Source organism: Botrytis fragariae, assembly GCF_013461495.1.
Source record: "Botrytis fragariae strain BVB16 chromosome Unknown tig00000101, whole genome shotgun sequence".
NCBI lineage: Eukaryota > Fungi > Ascomycota > Leotiomycetes > Helotiales > Sclerotiniaceae > Botrytis > Botrytis fragariae.
Genome location: NW_023500996.1, coordinates 314667 through 342658, shown reverse-complemented (window position 1 = coordinate 342658; position 27992 = coordinate 314667). Strand labels below are relative to the sequence as shown.

The window sequence follows — 27992 nt, the reverse complement described above, 5'->3', positions numbered from 1 at the left end:
GAAGGATCCAGTACGTTGTAAGGTATGCGTAATGTTGGCGCCAATTAAACTAAGCGCACAACAAACATTCAATCGAGGGGTGAAGCGACCTGAGATACGTCCAGCGCTTAGCTGTAGGACGACTGACACCTCATCGTTCGCCACAAGTTTGATGTCTTTTGTAGATCGCTTATTCATAAGTATGTATGGTGGCCGTCTGTGGTCGAAGGACGATGGCTGAGACGGTCTGAAATGGCCTTTATTGTGAATTTGTAGACTCACATTGGAGTCGCAGATCAAGGCAGACCTTTCCAGGGCAAGGTTTCAAACAGCTGATCTGTTGGTAAATGAAGGCATATATTTGCGTCATTCCTTGACTGTCCCACTTTCTTCAAAGTTAAGGTTGAAGCTGGTTTCGGGAAAATACTCGACTACTTACTATTTTTCCCCAAACTTCCTTTTCTCTATTTCTCTCATTTGTGTTATCTGCTTTAAGTTACTCGGTTTGAAGACAAATCCAAAAAGACACAACAATCCACACGTATCTCTCATCTTGCCCCAAAATGCACACCCCGACCAACCTCCTTCGCTACCTTCCTCTCCTCACCCTTCTTCACCCCCCCGTCTCTGCTCTCGCACAGCCACCCTCCCAAGCCCCCCTCACGTCCCCCGAAAAATGTCTCTCCTACTCTGCCACCTTTCTAACACCCTACACCTCCGGCGCCCTCGAACCACATGCTTCAGCAAAACTCCCCGGTTTCTGCGAAGGAATTGTGGAGCCCGTTGCCCTCCATCCAAACATTGTTGATGACTGGGGATACATTTACGATTTCAGCTCCGGGTGTGGATGCGATGGTGCAGGAGGCGACGGGAGTGAAAGATTTTGGGTATATTTCCCTGTTGAGATTAACAGTATTGAGAAAGATGAACAAAAACACGTTTTCGAGTCTCCGGGTCATGCGGATGAGGAACTCAAGAAGAAGAATCGAAAGAAGAAGTGTCATGGTAAAAACGAGAAGAAAGAAGAAGAAATGGAAATAGAGATCATGGAGCCCTGGGTTCTACACGCAGAAGGATGTGAGGATAATAGAGGAGATGTCGAAATTAATGGAGGATTGGGAACGTGTGAGGAGGGTATTCTGAGAACGTGGCAGATGGGGGTTAGTAGAGAGGATTGGAGAGAGATGAGAAGTGATGGAGGAATGGTTTGGATTGTTGAGGGATGGGATAGGTGCGAGGAGTTGGAGGGGAGATTGGGACATGTAGAAGAGGAAGAGGAAAATATCGAAGAGGAGGTGATTGAATTTGAGGTTGAGTTTGAAATCGAAAAGGAGATTGAGTATGAGGTTGAATTCGAAATTGAAATTGTAGAGGAGGGAGTGGATGAGGATAACATCGAGTATGAACTTGAATTTGAGATTGAAATCGTGGATGTAGAAGATGACGTTGAGGAGGAGCAACAGGAGAAAGTAGAGATGCTAGATTTCGAACTTTAGGAATAGGATTTTGAGGATGGAGGGGTTAGAGGGGTCACAACGATCTTTATCGTGAAGTCAAAATACAACCATTATTCAATCACAAATACATCAAGTACTCAATACTATTCCCCTACTCTATAACAAACCACAACTTCCATAACTTACTTATACATCTAGATGTGAAATCCAAAGATAAAGTAAAGCAATCGAGTCACCTTAAATATACTCAAGATATTCCTCTCTTTCTATACATCCAAACCACACTTAGTAATCTAACTTAGATATCAAATACTCTTTGTTTCCCCCTCTCTATTCATCTCATCTAATACATCCCTCCCAAGTTCCCTCTCCTTTACTCCCTCACAAATCCCAATCCAACCCCAAACCCAAACCCAAATCCAAATCCATGCACACAATCTTACATTACATAATCCACCAACCACTCAACCACTCAACCATCCAATCCCATCCCACCACTAACTAACTCACACCCACCCATCAACCAACCAACCAACCAACCAAGCATCCATCCATCCATCCATCCATCCATCCATCCATTCGGATTCGGAAATCCGCCAAATTTCCATTTTCCGCTTCGAGGAGAAAAGTGACCCCAAAACTCCACTCAGATGCATCTTGATTCTTGGTGTGTGATGCGAATTGGCTGGCTTACCAAGATGCCGATATTTCCTTCTATCTCCGATTTAGATATATTGATTGATAAATGGCTGCCGTGCCCATCTCTCTTGGAGTATTTTCAATGTGATTAGTATTTTTATTTATTTGTTTTCTTTGTTCATGCTTCTTGCGTTTGTGCTATACTTCCATGAACGATTTGTTATAGACAAAGTTACTGCGAATTATTCAACTCAGTTTCACGTCAACAGTCACAATAGATTTGAAAAGGTTCATCAAATAGTTGGTGGTCAGTCATATCATTAGCATTTCCCATATTTCCCTCCATCCCGTCCATTCATCCATTTCGCTCCAATACTCCAAATACAGGTTTTGTCCTCATCTATCCACGTACGATATGTATGTATGCAATGTATGAGCATTCTCATCCCCATACCACTACCACCACAATCGTCGCCTCATACCATCTATGCACAGCAAGAGAAGTCAAAAGTCAAGCAAAATTTTCCATCGCCCTGCCTCTCCCGAACTTTAGACACGGCCGATGATTAGAAAAGAGAAAGAAAGTGTTTCCACGCCGTGGACCACATAACGTATGCACATCATTTAGCTATGTCATATGCAATATGTCGTAACGGAAAAACGAAACGTTGAAAAAATGTTGGTGCTTTATGCTTATTTCACCCTGCGCTAGGAAAGAAATAAGAAAATAAGAGAAAAGATGCTCCGCGAACGCCCAAGAACGATGATGTGATTGAAGGACCGACATCGAATATAGTGTATGTACAAGGCGACTTAATTTAGGATTGGGTGATCAATCGAATTGGAAAGGCCAAGAGATCTGCGAGGCTCATGCTGCGAGGTATTTGTGTATAGTGGGTCGAGGATGCAGTAGCAGAGGATGTGCTGTACGCCGATATAGACGGAGATCATGACTAGACACAATTAGCATCAGATATGTCATCGATTGACATCGATTTAGCAGAGTCGAACATACCTTGTACACTTATCCATTGGCCAATTCATTCCAATTAGCTGGGAATAGCAGTGTTCGTGCTCTGCGAATTCTTCCAGACTCCTCCTCCAACAGCTCTAGAGATACCGACTCCAACACCGACGGCAAGAGCCACGACAACCAAAGCAATCAAGACCTTGAACCAGATTCTCGTCTTTCGATCGAAACCAGCCATGCAACCGCAGATGCCTGCACTCAGTCTGTGTTGCTTCATCGCCTTCTTCTTCCTCTTCATTTGTTGTTGACCAGGCCATACCGTACATTCCTGCGTCGCGCCCGTCTTCGCCTTCGTCAACAATGTTCCACTCTTCGTTGTTTGTTGTGGCGTAAGACAGGCTTCAACATCTGTATCGTATATCGCAATATTCTGCTTCGACGAAGATTTCTGTGCTTCGAGCGAATATCTTGTAGGGTTTGGGTTGTAAAATGGAGAGAATGGAGATGTTTCTTGGGACAGACTGCTTTTCTCGTAGCGAGTGTGAGTTGGACTTAAAGAATGTGTAGAGTCGACATCTTCGATTGTGCTGAGAACGGATTGATTGGATGGTGCACGGGATGGAGTAGGTCGATTAATGGTGAGAACGTTCGTGTCGACAAGAGTCGATTTTTCATCGACAGGAGAGGACATGATGAGTTTGACTTGGTGTCCTTGCTTTTAATTCAAGAAGGTTCTTTGGCTCGAGATATGTTGGTATATCGATGCTCGAACAGAGGAATGATTGATAAAGGTGCTTTGAAAGTTGCTTTAGATAATAGGTAGGTTTGTAAGAGCTCTAATCCGTGGTGCTAGCGTACTCTTTTCGAAACGAGGTAAGAACGACCGACTTTCTATTTTTGAAAGATCTTCGAATTGCTGTTTTGAAGAAGCTTTTATTCTCTAACACAAGACCAATAAGTGATTTTGAATCTCTTATCGTATGGAGTCTGTGACAATTGATTCAATTAAATTCCTTTTGAAAAGGTTGGTTGTCAAATGTGATTCAGTTGGATGGATGATTTGAATGAATGATTGAAGATTTAGGCTTATAATTCCTCTCGGGTGTTGCTCAGAACCTAATCGTACCGTAGTAGTAGCGACTTTGATGAATCCGATTGAGGGAGGACGATAACAAATAAACAATTAAGGATCGAAGTGATACTTGTGTTTTTGGGGGGGGTATATAACAAGAATAATTACTACAATAAGGATTGAATTGGTTATAAACTAAGAATATCCAAGAAGATGGAAAGGATAGAGTCGAGTCGAGTCAAATAGCCATAAAAAAGGAGGGGAGAGGGATTAGATATGAATGAAGGTATTTTTTTGTGGTTGCGCGATAGATACTGGCTACCTAGTACTATAGCTAGTTAGTGTCTACTCCGTATACGTATTGTCTAATCGACTAGGGACAGTTGGGGAAAGGAAAAGATAATACGTACCAGAACGGTACCAGTAAGTAGGTAGGCTAATGTACGGAGTAGCAAGCAAGCAAGCAAGCAGCATGAATATGAATATGGACAGGTATTTCTCCTCATAACCTGGTCTGGTCTGGTCTGGTCGGGTTTGGTCTGACCTTGGCTCAACCATTAGTATCCATAACTAGATAACTAGTACCACAGTGCCACTCTATCTCATTCCTCCACTTCAAAAGTTCAAACAATCTTCATGTTCAATCGATCCAGTCTACCCAGTCTCCAGTCTACCCAGTCTCCAGTCTACCCAGTCTCCAGTCTACCCGTCTGTCTATCGGTTCTACCAGTCCACAGAATCTAATCACCAACTTCCAAGTTCCCACTCCTCAGACCTTCATACCGGCGTTACTCGTTCACTAAATTGATCCAAATCTCCATAGCCAGTATCTAGTAGTCCCGTCAATACTCAGTCATGCTGTCCATTCATTCGTCCATTCTCAAGTCTATTGAAACACCAAACTTTCCTCTTCTTTTCACTATTCAAAGTAATTTCGCTCTAGAGAAGCTGATCCCTTCCTGTTCCTAGATTTTTGATACTAGGATATGGAAAACTAATCTCTTCTCAGCAAAATAGTTACACCAAGACCCGCCAAAGACCACCTTTTACCCCTAATAAATCCTTGCACAGCGCGGAACACTAACTTCATTCCAGACAAGCTTGGATAGGAATCAGATACGCTCGTTGCGTTTGAAAAATCGATATGCGAGGTGCCTTTGATTTCGATATAGTGCTTGAGATTTGATCTTCTTCAATCATGATATAAAACTATTGGGTTTACTGCGGGATAATAGGATCGCGGTTCAGGAGAATTGCTACGGTGATGGTGATGATGCTGCTGTCAATATCTCATATCCACTCGTTCTGCTACTGGTATGTACGAGGTAGGTAGTACGACTACGACTAGTTTATTGAACGTTTTGTTTCTGCAGTGTAGACAAATGACAACAGGATGGTCTTCTCGTGGAGGAGGGATTTCCCCGTATGTACCTATGCGTAGGTAGGTAGGTAGGTAGGCATGCCTATGCACACTTCGTACCAAAAAAGAGTTGTATGCGCTTGTTAAGGTTATTCTGTACGCCTCAGCGTTACATACCTAGTGCATATAATAAGCAGGCTTCCGGTAAAGATATTGAATTTGGTATCACTTCCGATGCAGTATCAGAGATGAGATAGAAAACTGGACAGGATGAATGCATCAGAGCCACATGCAATATTCTCAGGGCCTTTCTATTATGTTAGCTCCTTCACTCCTATACACTTCATTAAATCTATCCGATCGAGTGTGTATTGCATCAAGTGCTTATCGCTTCAATACAAGATCTGTTGGCGTGTCTAACACCTGATTCACTTCTATCTTCTTATCGCCATCTTGGGTCTTGACGCGTGGTGTACGTATCGTATCATGGTGGCTATACAATATCTGTTGGTATAAAAATCACGAATACGGCAATACGATGGTCTCACTGGATGGACTACAAGCTTCTTTGCCCACAATACTCGAGTACAAAATAATGGGTATCTGCAATGCCCCAAAGCACAGACTCAGACAAACCACATCATACCATACCATACACTAGACAGGAAGATAATATGGACCCGAGTTGATAGGGAAGAGATATGTCACGAAGTACTGTATGAGCGTCGACAGCAGCTACGAGATATCGTACGTCCCAAATTTCCCTTCTGAAATCCTTCCAACATCTCTCAACAAACTGCATCCCTCACACATATCCCAAATCCCATATCCCATCTTCCGAAAATCGACAAAGCACCGACATGCATGCTCCAAACTAATAAATTAGCCTTCCACGCCTCGAACCAACATCAACTTGATGGCAAAAACTCAATGATCACCCAATAGCGAAAACTCATCCATCAAATCTCCACCTTCCTATCTCACCCGTTTCGCTCCCAGGAATGCCATTGCCCAATCACAACATAAACACCATATACCAAGCAATTCCCTCGCTTCTTCACCCACTCTCTCTACTTTCTACAATCTAGTCCGCGGGTCACCTTTTTCAGAAGGGGTGCTGTGCGTAAAATCTATTCCATGCATCATGCATGAAAGAAAGTTATTAGCTTTTCCAATTCTTCTCCCTTCCTCCCGTCCGCTATCTCTCGCATATGGATTGACGAACAAACCCAAGTTACCTAACGAACCAAAACAAACTCAAACAAATAAGTGAAAAATCTCGAACTGATGCGCGGAGTTGCCGATATTATTGCGATGTGTGCTTGTGCGTGATACTGGGTATCTGTTGCACTCCCCATCACAGCAGATGCGCTGTCCAATTCTTCGAACCATTAGACCCGAAAAAATTCATCTAATCGATCAACAAGCTCTTCTTCTAGCCTTCATCTAACATGACTCCCCTCATCGAAATTTCTAGCGACGGCACTTGCCACGAGATTGCTACACTCAACTACATCTACCTAGATCAATACTTCGAAGGTCCAAAAAGAAAACTAAGATAGGGACGAACGGACCGTCTAGAAAAGCCCGTGAAGCCACTATTGTTCTAGACATAGGACGCTTGGCATTCCGCGTACAAAGCTCCCCCATTAATCAAGCGTCATTAAGCCTTTTTCCCAGCAACTAAAATGTTTCTTGGAATATAGCTTGATTTTTAGACTGTTGATTCCGTTGGTCTGGAGATTCTCTTTGATCTTTTTCTTTTCTTTTGACTTGATTTGATCTCTGGATTCGATCTCTCGATTTGATCTGATATGCTACAGTAGTGCTGTTACTACCCTGTATGTATGTCGGAAAATTCCCAGTGGAAATCTCCTGTGCGTTCTGAAAATTGGATTAGGTCATGTGCATGGACGTGAGGATCTTTTGATTCTCGAGAGGGGTTGAAAGAGAGTCAGGTGGTATGATTTGGATTAGGATGCTTTTTCCAGCTTAGTTGAGGAAAAGGAAGTAATCGAAAAGATGGGGTACAGTAGCGTGAGGAAGATAAGTTGGTGGCGGAATTGAAAGAGCCTCGGAGAAAGGTAGTTGGTATATTGATTTATACTTTTCTCTTTCTTTTTATGCTTTACGTTTATTCTTTACCAAGGGCATCACATTTCTGCCATCTGCTATACGCAATCTTGTGGTTCGTAAAGTAACAATCTGATTGCCCTGATACAGATAGCCAAAAGCTTGCCTACACTGTCAGTCTGTGGACCGTAGCACTCAGACAAGTAGACATCTTCGAAGTAGAATAGAAATTCTCTGCTTTTCTTTTCATCATTGTTTCTTGCTTTCCCTGCCATTCCGCAATGGATCTGATGCTGAGATGGATATCTACTATTTGAATTCAACAAATCAACGCGGAGTGTGCAAATACAAATGCATCTGTATCTTTCTATCCATAATCCTCATATGCTACGTGCTGAAGGTTTGCACATTACAGTCAATATATTTAATCACACATATACTCAATGGCCTTTTTTTCTTGATAGTAATCTATGAATTGACTAGCATTCAATGCCCAAATTGCTTTTCATCCTCAAGACTTCCAACAGTCCTTCGGTCCTGGCATCTCGATCATCTACATTACAACGGTCCCAAATATTGTACCCTTCTCAGATTCATTATTTTCTTTCAATATCTTTCTTCCATTCTATAACCCCTCACGAACCCGCCAATCCCTTCTCTCCCAACCAATCCAACCAAACTCCATATGCTCCCGTCGCATTATAATGCAAGTTAATACCATGTCCGGTATTGGGCTGAATATACGCCTCGAAATCATTTTCACCAACATTTGGGAAACTATCCTTCACCATCGCAGCCAAAGAATCCGCAACTCCTCCCGTAGCCAAACAATCCGATCCACAATAAGGTAAATCCGCATCCCCATCTATGACCATAACCGGCCCCGCATAGTTGTTAGTCATAGGTAAGGAACCCAATGTAAGAATTTCTCCTTGTGTAACGGTTTGCTTTGTGCTTTCGGCATAGGTGAGGATCGATGGATCGTAATAGTTTGGCTTGAGGAATAGATATTTATTTGCGGCTGCGTTGGACGATACCATATAGCCTGCTGGCACGGCTTCGGGCGACGACAACGAGATATCCGTAGTCCCGATATTGGCAGTAAAGTTGAAGAATCGAGACGGTTGGTTTTCCTGCGCTTGTTGGAAGTTTCCGCCAGCGGCAAATAAGGCTACGAAGGAACTGTTCATCGTGAAGCCGGTTAACACGATCCCGTCGGTGATGTTGGGGTACATGTTTGCTAAAGCGTATGTTTGGGCGCTTCCGAATGAATGACCAATGTGCACGATTCGGCTATAGGATGTGTTCATTGCGGATGGAAATGTACCGTTGCGAAGCATGGTTGTGAGGGCTGCGGTGGCGGCTACCTCGATGTAGGATTGGATTTCATTGAGGGGTTCGCCGTGCGAGGAATTACCGGTTCCGAGACGGTCGAAGGAAAGTGTGTGGTAGGAATAGTCAGCGGTGGCCATGTCGATGTAAGAGTAGTTGAAGTTGTTGTAGGGGAGGTCCCAGTAGGTTTTATCGAAGCCGATACCGTGGGTTAGGACCTATATGGAGAGTTAGTTTTGGATCTCCATACATTTTCATCTGACATGTTCAAAATACATCAGACGAAAAGTGAAAAGAAAGAAAACATACCTGTATCGTCGGGTTGCTCGAATTGTCCGCATCGGGTTTACAGTACATGGTACTGATGTTATAGGTCCCAGTCGTCGTCTGATATCCCGACAAAGCTATATCCGTGAAGTTTCTTCCCTGCTGCGTTACATTGAGGAAGAAATCGGGAGTAGTAAGATTGGTTGTTGGAACCTCGATGTCGAATACTGCTTGACGGGCAGATATCGTAACGGGCACCGTGGCATTAATGCATGTTTTCGCCGTCGCTGTCACCGCAAGAAGCGACAAAATACTAACAAGAGACGCGTGGGGTTTCATTCTGTGAGATTTTTCAAACTCAAGGATATATATGTTTTGTGGGGGCGGAGTATGGAAGAAAGAATAAAGAAAAGGGAGAATGGAACGAGGATTGTATATGGAGCCGGAATATAGGGATAGATATATACTACCTAAATACCCATATCATACAAACCTTCGTCATAAGCAAACCTCCCTTCCCAAATATCACTATTACAAATACCAGTATACGAATTCCATTTCCCCATCCCGATTTACTTATTTCTCCATCCCAATCCACGCAAGACCCAGCAACCCCGCGATGCGATCGACAAAGCGATGTGAATATTTGTAAATCGTGAGCAGAAAGCGAGGAATAGCTCTCTTTACCCTAGCTATTCATTGTTCGCTAGATACCTTTCCCCTCGTATCAAATTACTAGTTGGATGTTAAACTTTAGATTTTCCAAACTATTAACACCTTAGCGTTGAATTTAACTCGGTGCCATTGACTTTTCAATTGGAGATTTCAGTAGTTTTTGTGTTTCTTGTATGTTCAATTGTTCAATTATTGAATCATGTCGTGTGTAAATAGGTATAATCACTGACTAGTCACTACATAGCTATCCCACCACTCAAAAACAACAACTTTACTTTAACTTTTTCATTATTCCGCCCATCCATCCATCATCTCAATTATCAACCCCCAAGTACCGATACCACAAGTATTTGGAATCCAACTAAAATACCCGTGAACCTTCAAGATCCGCCGCCCGAGCACTAAGTCGTTCGGCACTCGGGAGCTCGCGAGTTGGGATGCGTGGAAGAGATACGTCATTGGGGTTGGAAGTTTTCCGTTGGGTATTTGTTTTTTGTAGATAATTTGTGCATTGGAAATACTAGGTATGGATATACTTATAGGGTCTTGAGGGAGTACTTGAGTTAGGTGGTTGGTTTTGATCGGATTTTGGGAGTTTAATCGGAAGGGCGTTTTGATGTACTAGTAGATATTGCCATGCTGGATTGTTCGAGGTATTTGGGCAGCTATGAGAGTATCTAATGGGTCTTGATAACTACCTAGGTAGAATATAACAGCTGGAGGGATAGTAACTGGGCTCAGATGCATTTTCTCTTATAGGAGTTTCAATTCCATAAAAATGATTATCGGAGCAATGTTCTTGGATCGAGATCATTCTGGACTTTATCTCACATACAGTCTGTCAAAGTCTGCGCTCACACGCGCTACTTCATTCAATTATTAATATAGAGGTGAAAACAAAGGTATAACTTGCTATGATAGAACTTCTCAAACTTTTTACAGCCAATGTCACTATGTAAAGGAAACACTTCAGCCTCCCTTAGACAAAAAAGCCTCTTACATCCGTTGCCATGCACAAGTTTCGCAGCCGGAAAGTGTTATTTGATAGTGTTCAGCCGTCAGATCTCCAGTTTTTCCAACTCCATGGACCCTTGTCTACCCGAAATTCCCGAAGGACTTGCTGTTGGAGTCGACGGCTCCAGATCTTCGACTTTGGTCAACAAGTAGCAGGACGCATACATATTGACACTATTGATTGAGTTAGCACATTTTCAATAAGTTTAGAACCACGAATGTCGAGACACTAACCGATCAATACATGCCCCTCCAATCCTCGCGCCTACTCTCTTACCTACGAACCCCAATCTTTCAAACGTGGAAATATACCATGGTGTCAGTGCTGCGCTCCTCAATAGTACTCTGCCTCCCAACTTAAGTGCACGATTCAACTTCCTAATCTGCTTTTCCGCAGCCTCAGCTCCCGGATCAAACCAATCCATACTATCCATAACTACCGCAATAGTAAGCGTACCCGGCGTGATTCTTTGAATTACTTCTTCAATTTCATCCGTATGAATTCTCAACCCGTCAAACGCATCATGGCGAGATAATTTTTGATGCGATTTCGGACGCAGATAGTCAGGGTGACATCTCTGGGTATAAGAACCTTGAAGACAAACCAAGTAATATGGGTTATCCTCCCCTATCAACGAATTTTCAATCACTGGATCTAGAGTCTGAATCATATATTCCCACACCGCAGATCCCTTACTCTTCTTCAAATCAGTCTCCGAATGTTCTAGCGGCGAAGAGTTTCGCGCTACGGATTCAGAAGCTATGTAATCAGCTTCCAACATATGGAGCTGGTTTTTTGGAACTCCAAGGGCTTTCCAGAGAAAGGTCTCTTGAGATACGACGAGGTAGGAGAAAATTCGGCTCATGATTATGAGCCGGATTTTTGTTTTCCAGACTTCTCGCTGTTCGTTGAGGGTCTTGGAGGTGAGCAAAGCTTTGATTTCGTTGCTAAAACCGAGGGTTTGGGATAGAAGACGAATAATGCGGATGGCATGGCGAGAGCCACCGGTTTCATAGAGACCGCGAGAGCTGGTGGTAAAAACGTGGGCATGGGTTAGCCAATATTGGAAAGCCCTGGAAGACATGTGAGGCGAGAGACGTGTAAGAAGTAGTTCTCGGAACTGGGGATGTTTCCCAAGACCGAACAGTTTCCAGAAATCGGAGTAGGGGAGGGCGGCGAAGGAAGCAACTTTCAATTCGAGAAGGTGGTTTTGGTTGGGGTTTAAATCAATAGCGTGGATACGACGAGGGGATTTTAGGGCATAGGAGAGGATGTTGTCACCTGCGCTTGTTATTGCTAAGATAACATCGTCGCGAGTGATGTTGAGGAGACGTTCGTCCACTCGGGTATCTTCCCAAGTAAAGGCGTAGATATATTCTTGTCCAAATTGGGTGTGTTTTTTGAGCTGATCATCGTAGTGGATTCGCCAGTGATGATTCTGATAGAAGAAAGAAGGCAGTGGTAGATTTGCTGAGAGGTTGACGATGGCTGCTTCGAACGCTTTGGATCGAATCTCTGGCAGTGTTGATCCATCCACAGTGCGGGATAGCGTTTTCGTATGGTTGATAGGAGATAGGTAAGGAGATTCTGTTACGGCGGCGTCGAGACGTTCAACCATTTCATGCGGGTAATTTGGAGCTGCGATTGATGATGAGGGTTTTTTCTGACATCCAAGCCATATGTAGTATGGGATAAAGCCTAATAAGTTATTTCTTGAGTCTGCGCTGAGGACAGTTCCAAATCGATATTCGAGGTAATCTCTACGACCAGCTTCTAGATTCACACGGTCGACATCGAACCATGCTCGCCAGAAAAGTCTCCCTAACCAGTTCACATGTCGATTTATCACACCGCCAGTGTAGTTTCTACAGCTGAGATCCACGATCGATTGGACGTAGAAGTCTACAACACCGATCATTCCCGAAGGAGCGAGTAAGTTGGCAAGAGAGTCGATGACAGAATAAAAGTCAGGCTATAAATGGTTAGCAATTGGAATACTCCTATGCCAACGTAAGTGTTAAACACTCACAATCATAGATAAACTATAGGACAAAGTAATGAGATCCGCACCACCAACAGCATTCGAATCCGAGAAATAATTCGAAGTAGGCGACCGCGACAGATTGACATCCCCAAGCTCAATATCTTCATGGTCTTCTAGACGAAATGTGCGAGCATCCTGACATACAACCTTGACATTTTTCCAGCCAAGCCGCTTGAATCTCTTTCGTGCGACTTCACACAGACTGGGAGAAAAATCAACAAGATAGACGCTGGAGAAGAATTCTGGAACAGAAACATATTCGGACATCGCCTCGATGTTCCAACCAGTGCCACCACCAATCTACCCGTAATCGTTAGCAATTTGGATACTTCACAAGGGCTTCATAGTGAAAAAGTGCCATCTTGGATGTTTTCTAAGCAAAGAAAAACTCACATCAACCCAAATACGTTTCGTATCGTGAGTACGCTCTCTACTCGCCTTATTGACCAGTTGTGCCGCCACCAACGCCAACATATCTTTCCTCCCCCTCAACAACCTCTTCCTTGTCGCATCATACACTCCCGCCTGTGCTTTGTAAAAACTTTCCAGTGCATCTTGCTGGCCATTTTCGGTACCATCTCCATTATGCGGTTTGAGAAACGACGCATAGAAAAATCTCAAGAAGGATTTCAAAGCACTAGGATTTTCTTCATCTTGTGCCGAGTTCTTGGGGAAAAGAGAAGCATTTCTTGCAAAGAAAATGACAGCAATGAAGAGGAATAAAACCACAACTGTGGTGAAGATTTGATTTTGAGGCTCTCTTAAAATGTTAAGGGTAAGAGAAGCCATGGTAGTCTCTCATTACTCTGGGCAAAGAGATCTTGTACGTAGTTGATAGTAAGGATCAATGATGATAACAGGAGCGAAGAAAGAAAGATGAGGGGTAAGAGTATGTGAAATATCTAGTATAATCGATTTTCCATAGCTATCAGTATCAGTACCCCTCATTACCCGATGAGGCAACAACGGTGCTCCATTTAACCCAAGTTGCCCAAGAAGCCAATCAACCTATCGAGCCACCACATGGGCGATTATCAAACTGAAGTTCCTGCATAGCAATTTGCATCGAGGGCCCCACTACTTTAGTATGAAGATAGCCTGGGGGCTCCGCGTCTCATAGGCTACCTCTTTTAGTGAAAGAGGCAATGATTCCGGGGATTTTCGTACTTGAACGGCTTCCATTATGATCTATGATCATCTGGCCGTTTAGTGAAAACCTTGGGGAATTGAATTGGATCCCCTACCCCTATATTTGAAAAATTGATTGGAGGCAGTCCGTACCAAGTAAACATGTGCATAAAAGCAGAGCATTAAAAGGGTCGTTGGAAGCTTTAGTGTTTGTTCTCGCATTGACCAATCATAAATCATAAAATTCGCACGCGAAAGTTGATTGGCTATCCATCTTAAGCGATGGAGATGGAAAAGTGCCTAGATACCTGAATATCCAGTATTGGATTCAAAAACCTGCACAAATCAACGTAATGACCAAGGGCGCACTTACTTGTGTGGTCTGGACACGCTTCAAAATTGCTTAAAACATTCAATCACCAAGTCTTCTGCATTGACTGGTCGCAGATAAGAAATCGTTGGCCGTGGCCAGTTGCATTAATACGAATTCATTTTAAGACTAGGCTATAGCTTCACATCTAATGCTGGTCATATACAATATACCATTCATAGAGGTATGCGATCTTTGGCCACCAGAACTCCCGAGATAGATATTCCCAACACTTTTCCGAAATAAATAACAATCACAAGTACCAAGGTTTAATCTTCATCTTCAAAGCCGGCCTCGGAGTCTTCTTCTTCATCCACCTCAGAATCATCATCACTACCTCCCATTTCTTTTTCCTGCTCTCGTTCCAATTTCCTCTTTCTGTCTTCTTCCCTTCTGCCTTCTTCCAACATCTTCGCCTTCTCCTCTCTCTGCTTTCTTTGTCCAACAACAAATGCTCCCAGTGGAGTCTTTTCCCATTCAAATCCTTTCAAGAAGCCATCTACTCCAGCTCGATCATTGGGTGCGAACTCAACCTTAGCTCTCTTTCCCTCAATCCATTTTGAGTTTGCTTCCAACTTTTGAATAAGGAGCACAAACATGGAGTTTACTTTGCTGTTCTTGTTTCCAGAGCTCTTGTTCGAAGCATCCTTGAGCCATCGCTTTAACATTACGACAACCGGCAATGTGAGTTCTGGAAGTGCAATGCTAGTAGACCAGAGGACAAAGAACTCGGCAAGTAATTCAGCTACCTGCTCTCCAATACCATCTTGGTAAACTCGTGTACGAAGATAGGACTTTTGAGCCTTGAAATTGGATGTGAAGTCGAAGAATTTAGATGTGCTCGGCTTAGGGGGCTTCTTCATTTCTGCGGAGTTAAGAACCTCGAGTAATACAGATGCTAAAGGAATGTATGTTCCAGTGGCTCGCGAGAGTCGAAGTAAAGAACGGATTAAGTGGAATCGGAGTGGAAAGTAAGTGGAAGTTGGAATAAGACGCATAGCTCCAAGGATGACTTGAACGGTTGGGTAGATGAGTGGTCGAAGTTGAGATTCTTTTCCTGTTTCAGCCTCTTTCAGAGAATTGCAATGCTCAGCTAGAACAGTCGACCAGAAATCAAGCGAATGGACGTATTGCCAATTGTAGACTTGCTTGTATGATTCTTTCTGGTTGTTTGTGATGCTGCTTCGCAAATGAATTGCTAGCTGGCGAATAAATGTGAAACCGGTTGTATATCCAACACCTTGATCGATTCCCCACAATTCAGCGGCGGAGTTCTTCATAAGATTTATTCCCTGAATAGTATGAATGGTGGTATTTCGGCTTCCCTTGAGCAAACCTTGGTATACTGTCTTCATAACGGCTTCCCGCAATCCAGCATCACCAATTATTGCCAGGCGTCGAATAACCAAGAAAGCAGTGATTCGGGTTGCTTCTGTGCTCGAGGCATCGGACCAAATGTCTACCACGGTCTTAACGACATTCTTGAGAACTTTTTTGAAAGATAAGAGATATGGAAGAAGTGGTATGACCGAGGAAAGTGTGAGTTTGAGGGTAGAGGCATCAGACAGCGAAGCGAGGAGATGTTGAACAGAAGTAATGTGAGATCGCAAGAGGGGCGACAGCGTCTTGAACTTTTTCGAATCTGTTGATACTCGGACTTTGCCAGCAGCACTCTCCTTGACCGGAAGATGATGATTGAGAACTTCGGGAACTTGCTTCAAGGCAGCAAGCAAAAGCTCGTGATAGACTTCAGGATTCGTTATCGAGTATTTGTACTCCTTTCCATCATCTTCATTGACGTGCGCAGCTGCTCTAAAAGCCAGAACAACTTGTCGCATGGCCCGTAGAGACTTTTGCTCAGACATTGCTTTGGTCCACTTTGTAACCATTGCTTTAGTGACTTCAGAGGCATCTTCCTCCTCAGCTTCTTCTTCTTGCGCCTCCTCCTCCTCCTCTACCTCTACGACCTCCTCTTTCTTTGCTTTTTTCGACTTCTTTTGTTTCTTCTTTTTTGGTTGTTCATCTTCTTCACCACTCAACTCGTCAACTTCGGCAAAGTCTGCATCGTCCTCGAAATCCAAAGCTTCCGGGTCGTTCTCTTTGAGGTATTTATAAAATTCGGGGTCCTTCTCAGCAAGCGCATCCATGGCACTCTTGCTCATACCAGTCATCCCTTCGTCATTGTCATCATCGCCATCTTCACTGTCGCTCATTACTGGCGCCTCTCCAACTGAATCATCGGATGATTCTTCCTCTTCTTCTTGCTCTTCCTCAGGCTCGGTTCTCTTCCTCTTTCCTAACTTCTCTGCTCCCTTCTTTGCTTTTGATTTTTTCTCAAGCTTGGCTGGAACTTCGAAACCACCTTGGAAGAAATCATCGACACTCATCTTTCCGAATGCATCCTCTTTCGCAGATGGTTTAGGCTTTGAACCTTCCTCCCCATCCTCTTTTCCTCCCAGAAACTCGGCATCCTTAGCATTTCGAGCCGTTCGCTTTGCTTTCATTTGTTGTCTTTGCTTATACTTTGCGCCATCTTTACGCTTTTCCAATGTATCCTTGAGATGATTCTTCTCGAATTTACGAGTGGACTTTTTAGTACTTTTCGCCATGGTTGAATTGGAGTCTTTGATAATAAAATTGCAAAATAAATTCTAAGATTTTTTTGAGATGGAAATCTTTACAGCGATAAGCTAGTACCGATGTAGCGTATCAAAAGCGGTGAGAGTCTCGTAGCTTTTACTAGGAACCTTCAATTAATCAATCACAACCATTGGTAATCTTTCTCGCAGCAAAGCAGTTATCCACGATACCTTAAACTCTTTGATACATTGACTCCTTGGTACAATTCAATGTTGATAATAATATCTTGACGGAAACTCAAATACAAAACTTTTCTTATACATTAATTCGGGGGTTCCATAGCTACAAAATGTTACTCGTTACACAGCAGACGCGATTGCGACAGCCTAAGCTTTCCCCCACCAACAACCTGCGATAGACCCCCCAAGATCATCGAAGACATTAATCGAACTCCATAAACAATATGTATCAAAGCAGACAGCCGGCGTATGCGCCGACACCTCATAGTTATATACCGAACACAGCATTATCCGCAACCATAAATTTGGATGAGGTAAATATCTCTACCTGCTTGAGAATGCCCTAGCTCATTCCAAAATTCAGGAAGTGAAGCTCGCCGAGTCTAGAGCAGAGCGCGACCTTCAAGACTCACTTGCAGAAGTGTTCAGTATCATAATCACTTTAGATCAACTCGAAAGAGCCTATCTTAAGGATGCGATCCCAGAATCGGACTACACTGAGACTTGCGACCGATTATTGAAGCAATACAAAGCTATATTGGCAGACGAAAGTGTAGCTAGGGAGTTTGTGGATTTAGAGACCTTCAAGAATGAATGGGATGTGTGTATATTCCGAAACTTCAATCTTCAATACGTGATAACTGAGTGCGAATTTTTACAGATAGATGTCCCAAGAGCCACGGAAAGACTTCGAATTGGATTACCTAGCACCGTTACTGCACCCTCACATAATGCCTCCACTTCAAACAACAGCGGTACTAACGGAACGTTAATTCTCGAAGCGACACAAGATTTCATAACATTTTTAGATGCACTTAAATTGGGATTATTGGCGAAGGACCAACTACATCCGCTACTGTCAGATGTCATACAAAGTGTAAATAAAGTTACGGACAAAGACTTTGAGGGCAGGGGGAAGATTGTTCAGTGGCTCATTGCTTTGAATCAAATGAGGGCAACGGAGGAGGTCAGTGAGGATAAAGCGCGAGAATTGGAACTGGACATGAATTCGGCATATCAAGGATTTAAGGCGACCTTAGCTTAGAAGTCTACCAGGTTATCATAGGAGTCATAGGTGTAAACGCTAACTACCAAGCGATATCTATTTTGCGTATAGGGGCTTGACTGGACAAGGGGCTCCGGGTTCCTCTCACCATATAATTCACAAGCGGACTTGATTTGATCATAGGTTTTGGAAACCGTCACATTGAGGTTTGCTCATTTCCAAATCGCTGGTGGATCGTGTTGATTATTGATAATCTTGGATTGTCGAAGTTGTTTGTTAATGAATGTCATTTGATTCCCCTTAAAATGTTATACCAGAAATGTCCAGAAACTAGGGTACACAAATTCATCCTCGAAAATGCGTCTGACTTGCTCAAGAACAAACTTTTCTACCTTACCCACATTCTTGAGTACTTGCTTGCCATTCTCCCTTTGCCCAATTTCGCTCTCGACCTTGATCTCGTGCAGAAGAGCTCCCATTTTCATGCCAGCCGAAGCATCTGCGTCTTTCTCATCTGCACCAATAGCAGCATATGCATCTTCAGGCGATAGGAAACAGAAATGAGCTCTCTTACGAATGTATGCCAGAACAGCAACACCGTCAAACGATAGCCCCGTGATGTTCAATTTCACAGGAATGCCCACGAAGCTTGGCATAGGGTAGTCAAGTAAGATATCGACCGTGAGTGAAAGTCGGATATTTCCAGAGTATCGGACTCGGAATACAGTCTGAAGATCTTCCACCTTGGGCTCTCGAAATCTCCGTGGTGGTGAAGTTGGCTCTTCGTTTTCGCCAACGTGTTCCTCTGGTATCGTTTCTTCGGGGGCGCCGTCTCGAGTTGCTGGTCTAGTTGTTGAAGACGAAGCAGCGAGAGTGGATACACTGGCCTTCTCGCGTAGTGATTGCTGGTTCAGATCCGCAATTTGCGGAGGAGTCATGGACCTTTCACTCGCCGTGTGAGATAAAGGCGTATAAGATTGATTACGGAGCGCGGATAGATGTAGAGATGGGCTAGGTCGGTCCGGCCATCCTTGAGGTAGATGTGCACCGGCAACCGCGGCTAGTGGGGTTTGAGTACCAGATAATCCACTGGCTAATTGAGAATGGAAATAACTCAAATTTGATGTTCCACCTGGAATACCAGGTGTGCTAACACCTAAAAAGGGACTTCCGGTGTCACCAGAAGCTTGCATTGATCGCAGTCCAGGATATCGTGTGTCAATATATGCAGGAGGGGTTGATGTATGTGATGAGCCATTTGCCGTCCTCTCTACTCGATCCATCCTCCTTCTTTCTCGCAAAGTCTTGGCGACTTCATTCTCCTCATCAGTTTGAGAATTCTCAGAGTTCTCTTCGTCTTCGTCATCTTCTACATAGTCGTCATCGATATCCTCGTAGAAATCAGGTAATGGATCGCAAATATCTTTTAGTTCAACCTCTGGAGCAATTGAGCCAAATTCAAATGTGTGTACTTTAACACCCTTGATGAAGCGGGGCAAAGTCACGGTCTGGAATTTAGTATGTACAAAGTCCCGGATCCTTTCTGCGAGGGCAATTCCATCTGGACCAGTAGTCAATGTCTCCCAATTGAGGTCGATAGACATTTGGCAATGAATTTTCTTCTTCTTCCAATACGAACAATCAAACAAAAATGTTGATTACAGTGATGACGCAATTGCACTGATGTTTTTGTCGGCTTCAAATAACAAACATTCCTTTTGCTGATTGGATGGGGAGAAGAGAGAAGAGGGAGAAGAGAAGAACTATTGTTACCTTCTATTTGTTGAAGTGGTATTATTTAACATTGTTGTTCATGCCCTACACGTATTTTGTGCTTTGTAGACGAGGATGATGATTAGCAGGCAATTGACATCTAGATGGGGAAGTCATTAAAGCAGCAGCATTTGATCATTATAGCGGCACTCCATCACCACTCACCAGTGCTTACTAACTCCGCACCTCCGTTTTCCTCTTTTGATCTTACTAATTATCACCTATGCTTTTCACTCATTACATCCGCGGATAATTTTATTATTTGACTACTCCATAAATATCAATATACGAGCTGATAGAAAATAGATCAAGGGGAATCCTGGTCATGATCTACATCACTCGAGCTTTTAATAAAAGATAGCTCCATCATTTATCTTATTTCTTGGTTCCTGGTTACAGTACAATACTATGTACATTGTCGGAATTCCAAATCCTTTCGGGTACAAAACCTGAAATTAGAATCTCTAGTATTTGAACCACTCCGGGTCGTCTGCCGCAGACCCTTCACAGCAGCAGCTCCCAGCATCCAACTTGTAATGTTATTTGGATGACGTTGTCTGAGACGCAAGACAATAAACTATCACATAAGAGTTTCAGAATGACATCCGTCTAAAGACATTTGGTTTTTGGTATCAGTTTTTCACCAGAACGTATGGAGTAATATACCTGCATTAGTTTGTATGCAGTTATCTTCAGCTTCTCTGTCGTGTGATTTACTTGGCGCGCCAGTCTGCGTCTAATTAGCCGGCGCTTTTTTTCCTTGTAAAACTTTTTTGACGGCATAAGCGGGCATACCTTGAGCGCACATTTATAGCAAGGATAACCTTACCCTGCACAATTCATCACATTACAACATTACATGTAAAAATTTGGTCTGATGTCCCTGGGCCTTGAAGACTAGGCATCAAGGAGGCCTCTGCTTGTTTCGAATTTTTGATTTCGACTCATCATGATCTATCTATCTTGAGAAGGTCATTTCAAAATGCCACGATGTTGCATATAGGAAGATGGGTACTTTCCTCAATTTGCATGTAACACCTCATATTCTTATCACATTAAGTTTTGTTCCTCGTAAGTACGTGCCGCTCTTCTGCTCCCGATGGTATCACAGCTCCACAACTTGGCTGATAGCTGAGTTCTGGCCATCATCTCTCCGGGTTTGAGTGGTGCAGAATCTCTACTCAAAAGAATTCTCTTTTACCAATCCACTCTGTTTTAGGCGGTAGACGCGCTATGACATATTCATCTTCACTTGCTACTCTACGGATGGAAGGACACGACCAAGAACTGCCAATATTCGAGGTCCATTGATAGCGACATCGCAGATGTGGTTGCTCTCCGCATTGTCAGCACTAGAAAAGGAAATATCCGGTCCAAAAGAAAGCTAGGATTAAGCCTCCACTGGCGATTGCCTGATTTCTGACCAGCCTTATCACATGATTGAATATAGCTGCATGTAAAATGCAAGGATTTGCATCCCTGGACCTAGAATCTCAACCGCGCTTCTTCCCCTTTCTTATCGATCGGTGATAGCCCATGTCACATTCGTTGCCCGTTGCTTGCGGGATATTAGCCGCAATACGACTGATAAGACTATCAGTCAGTCGAAGACGGCGGGTGTCGCGCTCTCTCAGGGGGCCTGTAGTTACACAAAGAAAGCCGCACGGCAAATTGTTCAACCTCACTCAATTTTTGCTCCATAGCTAGCGTACATGGTCTTTTTTGCCACATGTTTGATTGGCAGAATTTCGGAAGAAAAGAGAGTTGAACATGAGGTCGTACTTTCGTGAAGAGGCAGTGGAACAATTGAATTGTTCAAAACTGTGTTGGCTGATATATTTGGTAAAATCGACCTCACTTGTGTACTCTTCACATGTTGCTACATTCAATATGATTTAAAGAAAGATGATTGCAATTAAGAAAAAAAGTGTCGACCAAAAATCTACCACAGCAGAACGAAAACCCCCCAAAAGTAACAACACAATGAGATATTGTCCCATGAACTCCCAAGTATGCTTGTATGATTACAGCAGCGATTCATGACCAATATTTGCACCTTAGATTTCTGACCCTGTTCTAAATTCGCCTCTAGCTCCAAACCCCTTCATCTGCACGGATGCCCACAAAATATCCAGCTCCACTCGACTAGTCCCGTCGGAGACGATTGGAGAATTCCGAGGTGCCGCCTTCGAATACGGTTTAAAGGTTCGAGGAAGCATATTCTCTGATCTTAAATCAGTAGATGACTAAGCAGGAATGTTGGAGTCGCACTTACTTACGAGGGACAGCCACTTGTACATGGTTCTCCAGCATTGGATGTCTCAATTTTTGGTCCACTTGGGCAACTTCCACTCGCTTTGCAAGCAGCACATTTGACTATCTTGGTGTCGAAGTGTCTGTTGCAGCTTTTGTAGACGACGTAGTGAGTGCACATTTTGGCGGTGATTGTTCGGTGAAGTATCGTGAGCTTGTAATTGAAATTTTGAATTGACCTATAAAGACGCACCGGAATTAGCATTGGATACCAACGGCAAGGATAAGTGCTAGAAACTCTTTATCCTAAGAAAAAAGTGAAGCACAAGTAAAGTTTGATACTTACTTGGACAATGGCGAATGTGCGTGAGATGATGTATTTGCTGAGGAACTTTTTATATGAGGAAAGCTGGCAGATAAATGTATTGTAGATGGTAGACTATTTGTGTGGTGGTGAACTTAGAAGTGATGATGGAGCTGTTGAACCTCTAAAATCATGGGCGACGGCAGCTTGCTTTATACACCGTCGTACCATTCCGAGTGAACGGTACTGCCTGTCATTCAATTTGGAAAATGTTGTTTGCTTTGCCATCCATCGCAGGATGTCAACACGAAGTCAGTCTGAGAGGGGGGGAAGATGCCTGCCGACGAGCTGGTGTGCCTTCTTGTTGGTAGTTCTTTCCGTAAGGGGTTTGATGTAGTTGGAATTGGCAGATCGAGCTGTAGCCATAGAGGTATCATACCAGGCTTTCCGTGAATACCAACAAGAAAATAGCCGTCATCCGCCGCGCAAACGGTTGGCTAGAGGATTAAGGAACACAGTGAGTGTAGTGGTAGGGCGGGCAGGTATCAATTCCATCGCTGACATGGTATCGGTAGGGCGCCATAGCTAAAAGCGCAAGCTCACATGGCCAATCCTAGATTGCAGGTACGGCGAAAGGAGGATCGATGCAGTTGCGGACAAGTCAAGCGTTCTGATTATTGAAAATTACAAAATGGATGATCCACCCGAGGCAGCAAGGACCTGCAAGGTTTGCAAAAGTTACAAGGACCAAATAATGGGACCTGCAACTAAATGACCCTTAACCATCTTCAGTAGCAAATGTAGATCTAGAGGCTAGAAAGCAGAGGCCAGAGGCCAGAGACTAGAGCAGAGACTAGAGGGCAAGGGCAAAAGAAACATGATTGCTGTACCTATTTTGAGCCAAGTACGGTACATTACAGTGATTACACAATACACAAGCTTGATTTTAGTCGACCGATTTTAGATCATGGCTGAATGAACCTGCGCGTGGGGATAGATAACTGGAAGAAAGAATGTGTCTAATGAGCTAAATAATGCCATTGCATAACATTAATAAAATCTAGTAAATAAAATAAGATAAGTTGGGGGTTTTACGAAATTGGGGGTTTGGAGTTGACAGATCAATTCATCATATAGGTGATCACATCAGTCAGTGCTCTCGCTCTAGTGTTAGGCTTAATTAGTGTCGTCTAACGGGGGTTTGACGTTTTTTCCCCCTTCATTTTCGACTAAAATTCACCAGTTTTGTTCTCTTAGACACTTTATCGGTTTCATTCTTAGTATGGAGTATATCTAGCACTTAATAAAAATTATCATCCTGATTAAATTGTTTCGAGTATGGCCACACCAAATAACACCAGACCAAACTACAGACCAGGTCAAATCACAAACTACAAGCCAGATTGATTATCCGCCAAAAGAGGAAAAAAGACCAAAGCCACCGTAAGAGTACCATTTCCTACATGGGGTCGCAACATTGGTCGAATCAAACATCGAGAATTCCAAAGTTCTCCTGGTCTTTGTACAACTATGCTCCAATTAAACGGCTTAGACCCGATTAGAGACTGCGGCTCACAACATACACTACGATGCTAATGGCAGGCTTAGGCTTTTTACTACCTTAGTACCTCACGTAGTACTTATAGATCTCTCGGTTTTAGACGCTTTGAACCCTTAGATGAATCATATTCTACGGGGGTGCCATGTGGATGTGTCAAGCGGACATTGTGAAAAGAGGCTTCTCTACCTTTGAGATCGTATCAACCCAACTTTTTGTTCCAAAATAGAAATATATCACACCCTAAGAGCATTTAGTTCATGAGTTTCTATTAATCCAAGAAATGGCACAGCAAGACTTTTATACACCACTCAAGTACGTAAGGCTTCTCGAAGCTTTTTCTCGCTTTTTGCGACAACGGGAATCGACAAAGGGATCATCTTGCTGTAGGGCTGGGTTAACAAATTGCATCAGATGTATTCAACCAACGAAGCTAAAAAAGTGCTAGGTGATAAGTTCAACCTCTAAACCTAGAGAAAACTCAATTGCGGGAGCGCCTCGGACCTTGTTTCTCTTATGGTCCACCTTCAACCGTCGGTCCTGTTTGCTGACGGACTTGGGGGACTCGGCAGATCCAAAAAGAATTCAGAATCTACAACCAATCCAACAATTCAAACAATATTTTTTTTATATAGTAATCTTAACCGGTATCCTCTTTTTCTCTCACGCATCTCTTACAATTTAACATTCTACCCAACAGCCGCAATTATGCATATTTTCTATTCCTCTTCAGCTTGCATCGCTAGGGTCAGTCCAACGTTCACCAACGTTAAGTTGCCGCGATCTTGGTTACAATTGGCCCCTCGAGGACTGATCACCAACATATTCATCAGCTCGCCGTTCGTACTCATTCAATTAGTACAACTCTGCCCTACGGCTGAATCATTTCACATCGGCAGGTGGCCGGACTTTTACATGCGTGATTGATTGAATTCTACGATTGTTGGCAGAAACGCCGCTATGTCATGCACTTTCGCGGCAACGTCTCTACTTTCTCCTTTTCTATCTCCAATCTAAAAATTTATCCCTGAAAATGATCACAATGCGGCACTTGGAGCTGTCGAAGGAAGGTTTTGCGACTGGATTGGGCAATCTTCTGGACGGCCTGCTCCGGGGGCACCAGGCACAGATCGCCGGCAGGACTCGAGTTTTCTGCAGCCAAAAGATGATGATAGGATGGATGATGATGGTTTGAAGTACTAATTATTGCTATCATTGATGTTTCAAGAAGTTCGCCGCATCTCAGAAGGATCTCGGCTCTCTCGAAGATGGCTATTGTGTAACGATTGTATGTAGGTACGGGCCATCAAGTTACGGGCCAAGATTCGGTCAATGCAAGCAAACCTACCTACAGGAACAGGAATGTATATTCAATATTCTGAAGCAGGTCATATTGCAGTCTTCAGTCGGTATCGGCCCGCGCATCGGCCTCCCGACCTGCACTAAGGCATTTCTTGACTCCACAATGGGAGATGAAAAGGATTCCAACGGCTTCAAACTTAATATGCGTGGTTCATCACAGCACTTTAGCCTCTCGCGATACTCTGTCAAGTCACAAGGGGCCACAAGACCATTCGTTCTGCAGGGTTCCGACGTCATGTTATTTTGACGACGGATACCCACAGCCGTGTCCCTGTCAAATACGGGAGATGATTGACTAATTCTGCGACAGGAGACATACAGGATCTTGACTCGATTGAGCCTTTCGAGTTCCAATTTTTGAAATTCCCCTTGGCCTGCTACCTACAGGTTGCCTGGCTGAAATTACATTAGCTATGAGGTGATGACCTGATCAACCAGTGTCCATCTTCGATAAGCAATGTGATAGACACCGGATAATTTCGAAATTCTAGGAGTTCATGTGTGACGTCCGTTTGTTAGCGGCACAGCGAATTGGAGGCGATTAATAGACGCCGGTGGAATGACTATTGATATATCGTCTGAGGAAAACAAGGGTAATGAGTATGAAATTGAAGAAGGGGAATGACTGCTCAATATCCTTGTACTTTCCTCGTAAGCAAGACCGCGTCAAGTGACGGTAGTACAAGAAGCTGAGCAAGGGGTTCCTTTCAATATGAAGCCACACCTTAGAGACGGGCACCGGGGGAGACTTTCATCCGTATTGCAATGTGCCTAACTAATTATTAACTATCCTGGATGGGGCCACTCGAGACATTCAGAAGGGTTCCGGATCCGAAGAGAGGAGAATTGACAATATGAAATGCCAATACTGATCAATTGATATTGTGACTAGACAATAGACGCTAGATGCTAGACAAAACACTACTTCGTAGACATTAGAGTAGACACTTTACTTTAACTAGGTTCCCTTGTCTAACATACCCTAGGCTAAATACTATTCGATTTAAAACGTCCCACTTACCTCCGAACTCCGAAAAACAACCACAGGAGAGTAGACAACGCACCTACCACTACCACTACCACCACCACTACCACCACGACTCACTACTACACATCATGAAATGAAAGTCCTGTGAATACCGGATAGACAGAGACAAAGACAAGAGACAAATGAATGTGCAATCGTCTTTCGAGCATGGTTTGATGGTATTATTAAGAACACGCAGAAGGGCGTAGATCGACAAAACCTCTTTAAGCACCACTGGCATCCACATTGTTCTCTGGTTTGCTCCATAGGAACCTTGATCCCTTTCGGACCTGATGAGAATTCGGACTCGGATCGTATATTTATTGGGAAAGAAAATAAAAATGATTTCATTTCTGTTCAATGATCTTTCTGAAATCCACCAATGATGATGCTTTCAGGATAAGATATGCTCATAGCTACATGTCGCGTAACACGAGTGCATACATCCGAAGTCCACCGGGGCCACCATAACTCTCGTTTACGCTATGCCCTGCAATCACGGAGATAACATAAACTTGAAGAAAGATATCATGGCGGAGCTTCACCATCTAGAACGTCCACAATCAATCACAATCACATTCTGGGCGTGGTGCATAGTAAGACGGATCATATTCATCGTCAAGAGGAGGCGGGAGGGAACGCAGGGGAATTCTAGCTATCGAACATTACTCTACTCGTACTTTTCCGAGAATCGGTTTGCCCAAAAGAAATGGACACTACTGCTGATGGACAATACATCGTATTGAAGCATGCATGTATGCCTTCTGACTGTATAGCAAAACCGCAATGCATTTAGCTCTCTCAGCCGTTTCATCATTAATAGAAGGTAATCCGCTCTTGCATAAGTGAGTCTTGCAACGCATCGAATCAGCACACCACCACAATTCTCGAGGCCCAAATCGAGGCCCGTCTGCCTTCAGTCCTGGTCAGCTTTGCATCACGTGATTAAATATATTCCAATTCCATGGTTCAATAACTCTTGGTGCTCGTTCATCTTCATGAACTATGCGCCGATGTCTCGTAATTGAGGCTGAGCCCATAGTAGAGAATAAGAGGGCCTTGTTGGTTCTTGTTGGTGCTGTGTATTTTCGCCAGAGAAAGGAGAGAAGATCTTCTCGCGCTCTGGATGAAGTCTGGCAACAAGTCGAATTGAGATATTGGCTTAGGCAAATTTCTACTTGCATCCTTCCTTTTCTTGCGTTTTACGAGACTTCCAATTAGTCTTCATCAATTGGCACACTCGTTCATAGTTGGTTTTCGTGTTGGCAATCTGGGAGTCACACTTCACTTTCCCATGAACAATTGTGCATTCTCTTCGAACGGAGGAGAACACTCGCCTCTTTCATATCACAGCCTCAGCGTTAAGCCATCTATAGCATTGTACGAGCCGCGTGTGATATTGGCAAGTTTTTGAAGACTACTGAGCGCTTTGCTCGCCATTAATACCTCTCAATTTTTCCTAGCTCTATGGCAAGTCTTTTACCCCTCTTCATTTCACCCGTCAACCAA

The 27992-nt window shown here is 43.5% G+C and overlaps 9 protein-coding genes across 9 annotated transcripts; 3 read left to right on the top strand and 6 right to left on the bottom strand.

The window, feature by feature from the left end:
* Positions 1–542: 542 nt before the first annotated feature.
* Positions 543–1475, top strand: Bfra_008733 (uncharacterized protein; the record flags this gene model as incomplete). Its single annotated transcript, XM_037339090.1, has 1 exon — positions 543–1475. The coding sequence occupies one exon, from the start codon at positions 543–545 to the stop codon at positions 1473–1475; it is 933 nt and encodes a 310-aa protein (XP_037190656.1).
* Positions 1476–3124: 1649 nt separating this feature from the next.
* Bfra_008732 (uncharacterized protein) lies at positions 3125–3736 on the bottom strand (the record flags this gene model as incomplete). Its single annotated transcript, XM_037339089.1, has 1 exon — positions 3125–3736. One exon carries the CDS (start codon positions 3734–3736, stop codon positions 3125–3127), a length of 612 nt encoding a protein of 203 aa, XP_037190655.1.
* Positions 3737–8185: 4449 nt separating this feature from the next.
* Positions 8186–9546, bottom strand: Bfra_008731 (uncharacterized protein; the record flags this gene model as incomplete). Its single annotated transcript, XM_037339088.1, has 2 exons — positions 9192–9546; positions 8186–9100 (listed from the first exon to the last, which is right to left on the bottom strand). Exons 1-2 carry the CDS (start codon positions 9486–9488, stop codon positions 8186–8188), a joined length of 1212 nt encoding a protein of 403 aa, XP_037190654.1. The 5' UTR covers positions 9489–9546.
* A 1336-nt stretch (positions 9547–10882) lies between these two features.
* Bfra_008730 (putative 3-amino-3-carboxypropyl transferase protein) lies at positions 10883–13672 on the bottom strand (the record flags this gene model as incomplete). Its single annotated transcript, XM_037339087.1, has 4 exons — positions 10883–11012; positions 11073–12811; positions 12869–13183; positions 13277–13672. 4 exons carry the CDS (start codon positions 13670–13672, stop codon positions 10883–10885), a joined length of 2580 nt encoding a protein of 859 aa, XP_037190653.1.
* A 978-nt stretch (positions 13673–14650) lies between these two features.
* Bfra_008729 (putative ribosome assembly protein noc2 protein) lies at positions 14651–16990 on the bottom strand (the record flags this gene model as incomplete). Its single annotated transcript, XM_037339086.1, has 1 exon — positions 14651–16990. One exon carries the CDS (start codon positions 16988–16990, stop codon positions 14651–14653), a length of 2340 nt encoding a protein of 779 aa, XP_037190652.1.
* Positions 16991–17424: 434 nt separating this feature from the next.
* On the top strand, positions 17425–18245 carry Bfra_008728 (putative vacuolar protein sorting-associated protein; the record flags this gene model as incomplete). Its single annotated transcript, XM_037339085.1, has 2 exons — positions 17425–17514; positions 17565–18245. 2 exons carry the CDS (start codon positions 17425–17427, stop codon positions 18243–18245), a joined length of 771 nt encoding a protein of 256 aa, XP_037190651.1.
* Positions 18246–18514: 269 nt separating this feature from the next.
* Positions 18515–19810, bottom strand: Bfra_008727 (putative mitochondrial inheritance component mdm12 protein; the record flags this gene model as incomplete). Its single annotated transcript, XM_037339084.1, has 1 exon — positions 18515–19810. The coding sequence occupies one exon, from the start codon at positions 19808–19810 to the stop codon at positions 18515–18517; it is 1296 nt and encodes a 431-aa protein (XP_037190650.1).
* A 2226-nt stretch (positions 19811–22036) lies between these two features.
* Bfra_008726 (uncharacterized protein) lies at positions 22037–22292 on the bottom strand (the record flags this gene model as incomplete). Its single annotated transcript, XM_037339083.1, has 2 exons — positions 22037–22203; positions 22259–22292. 2 exons carry the CDS (start codon positions 22290–22292, stop codon positions 22037–22039), a joined length of 201 nt encoding a protein of 66 aa, XP_037190649.1.
* Positions 22293–25127: 2835 nt separating this feature from the next.
* On the top strand, positions 25128–25703 carry Bfra_008725 (uncharacterized protein; the record flags this gene model as incomplete). The annotated part of the gene is made up of 2 exons (XM_037339082.1): positions 25128–25241; positions 25323–25703. The coding sequence occupies 2 exons, from the start codon at positions 25128–25130 to the stop codon at positions 25701–25703; spliced, it is 495 nt and encodes a 164-aa protein (XP_037190648.1).
* Between the last annotated feature and the right edge of the window lie 2289 nt (positions 25704–27992).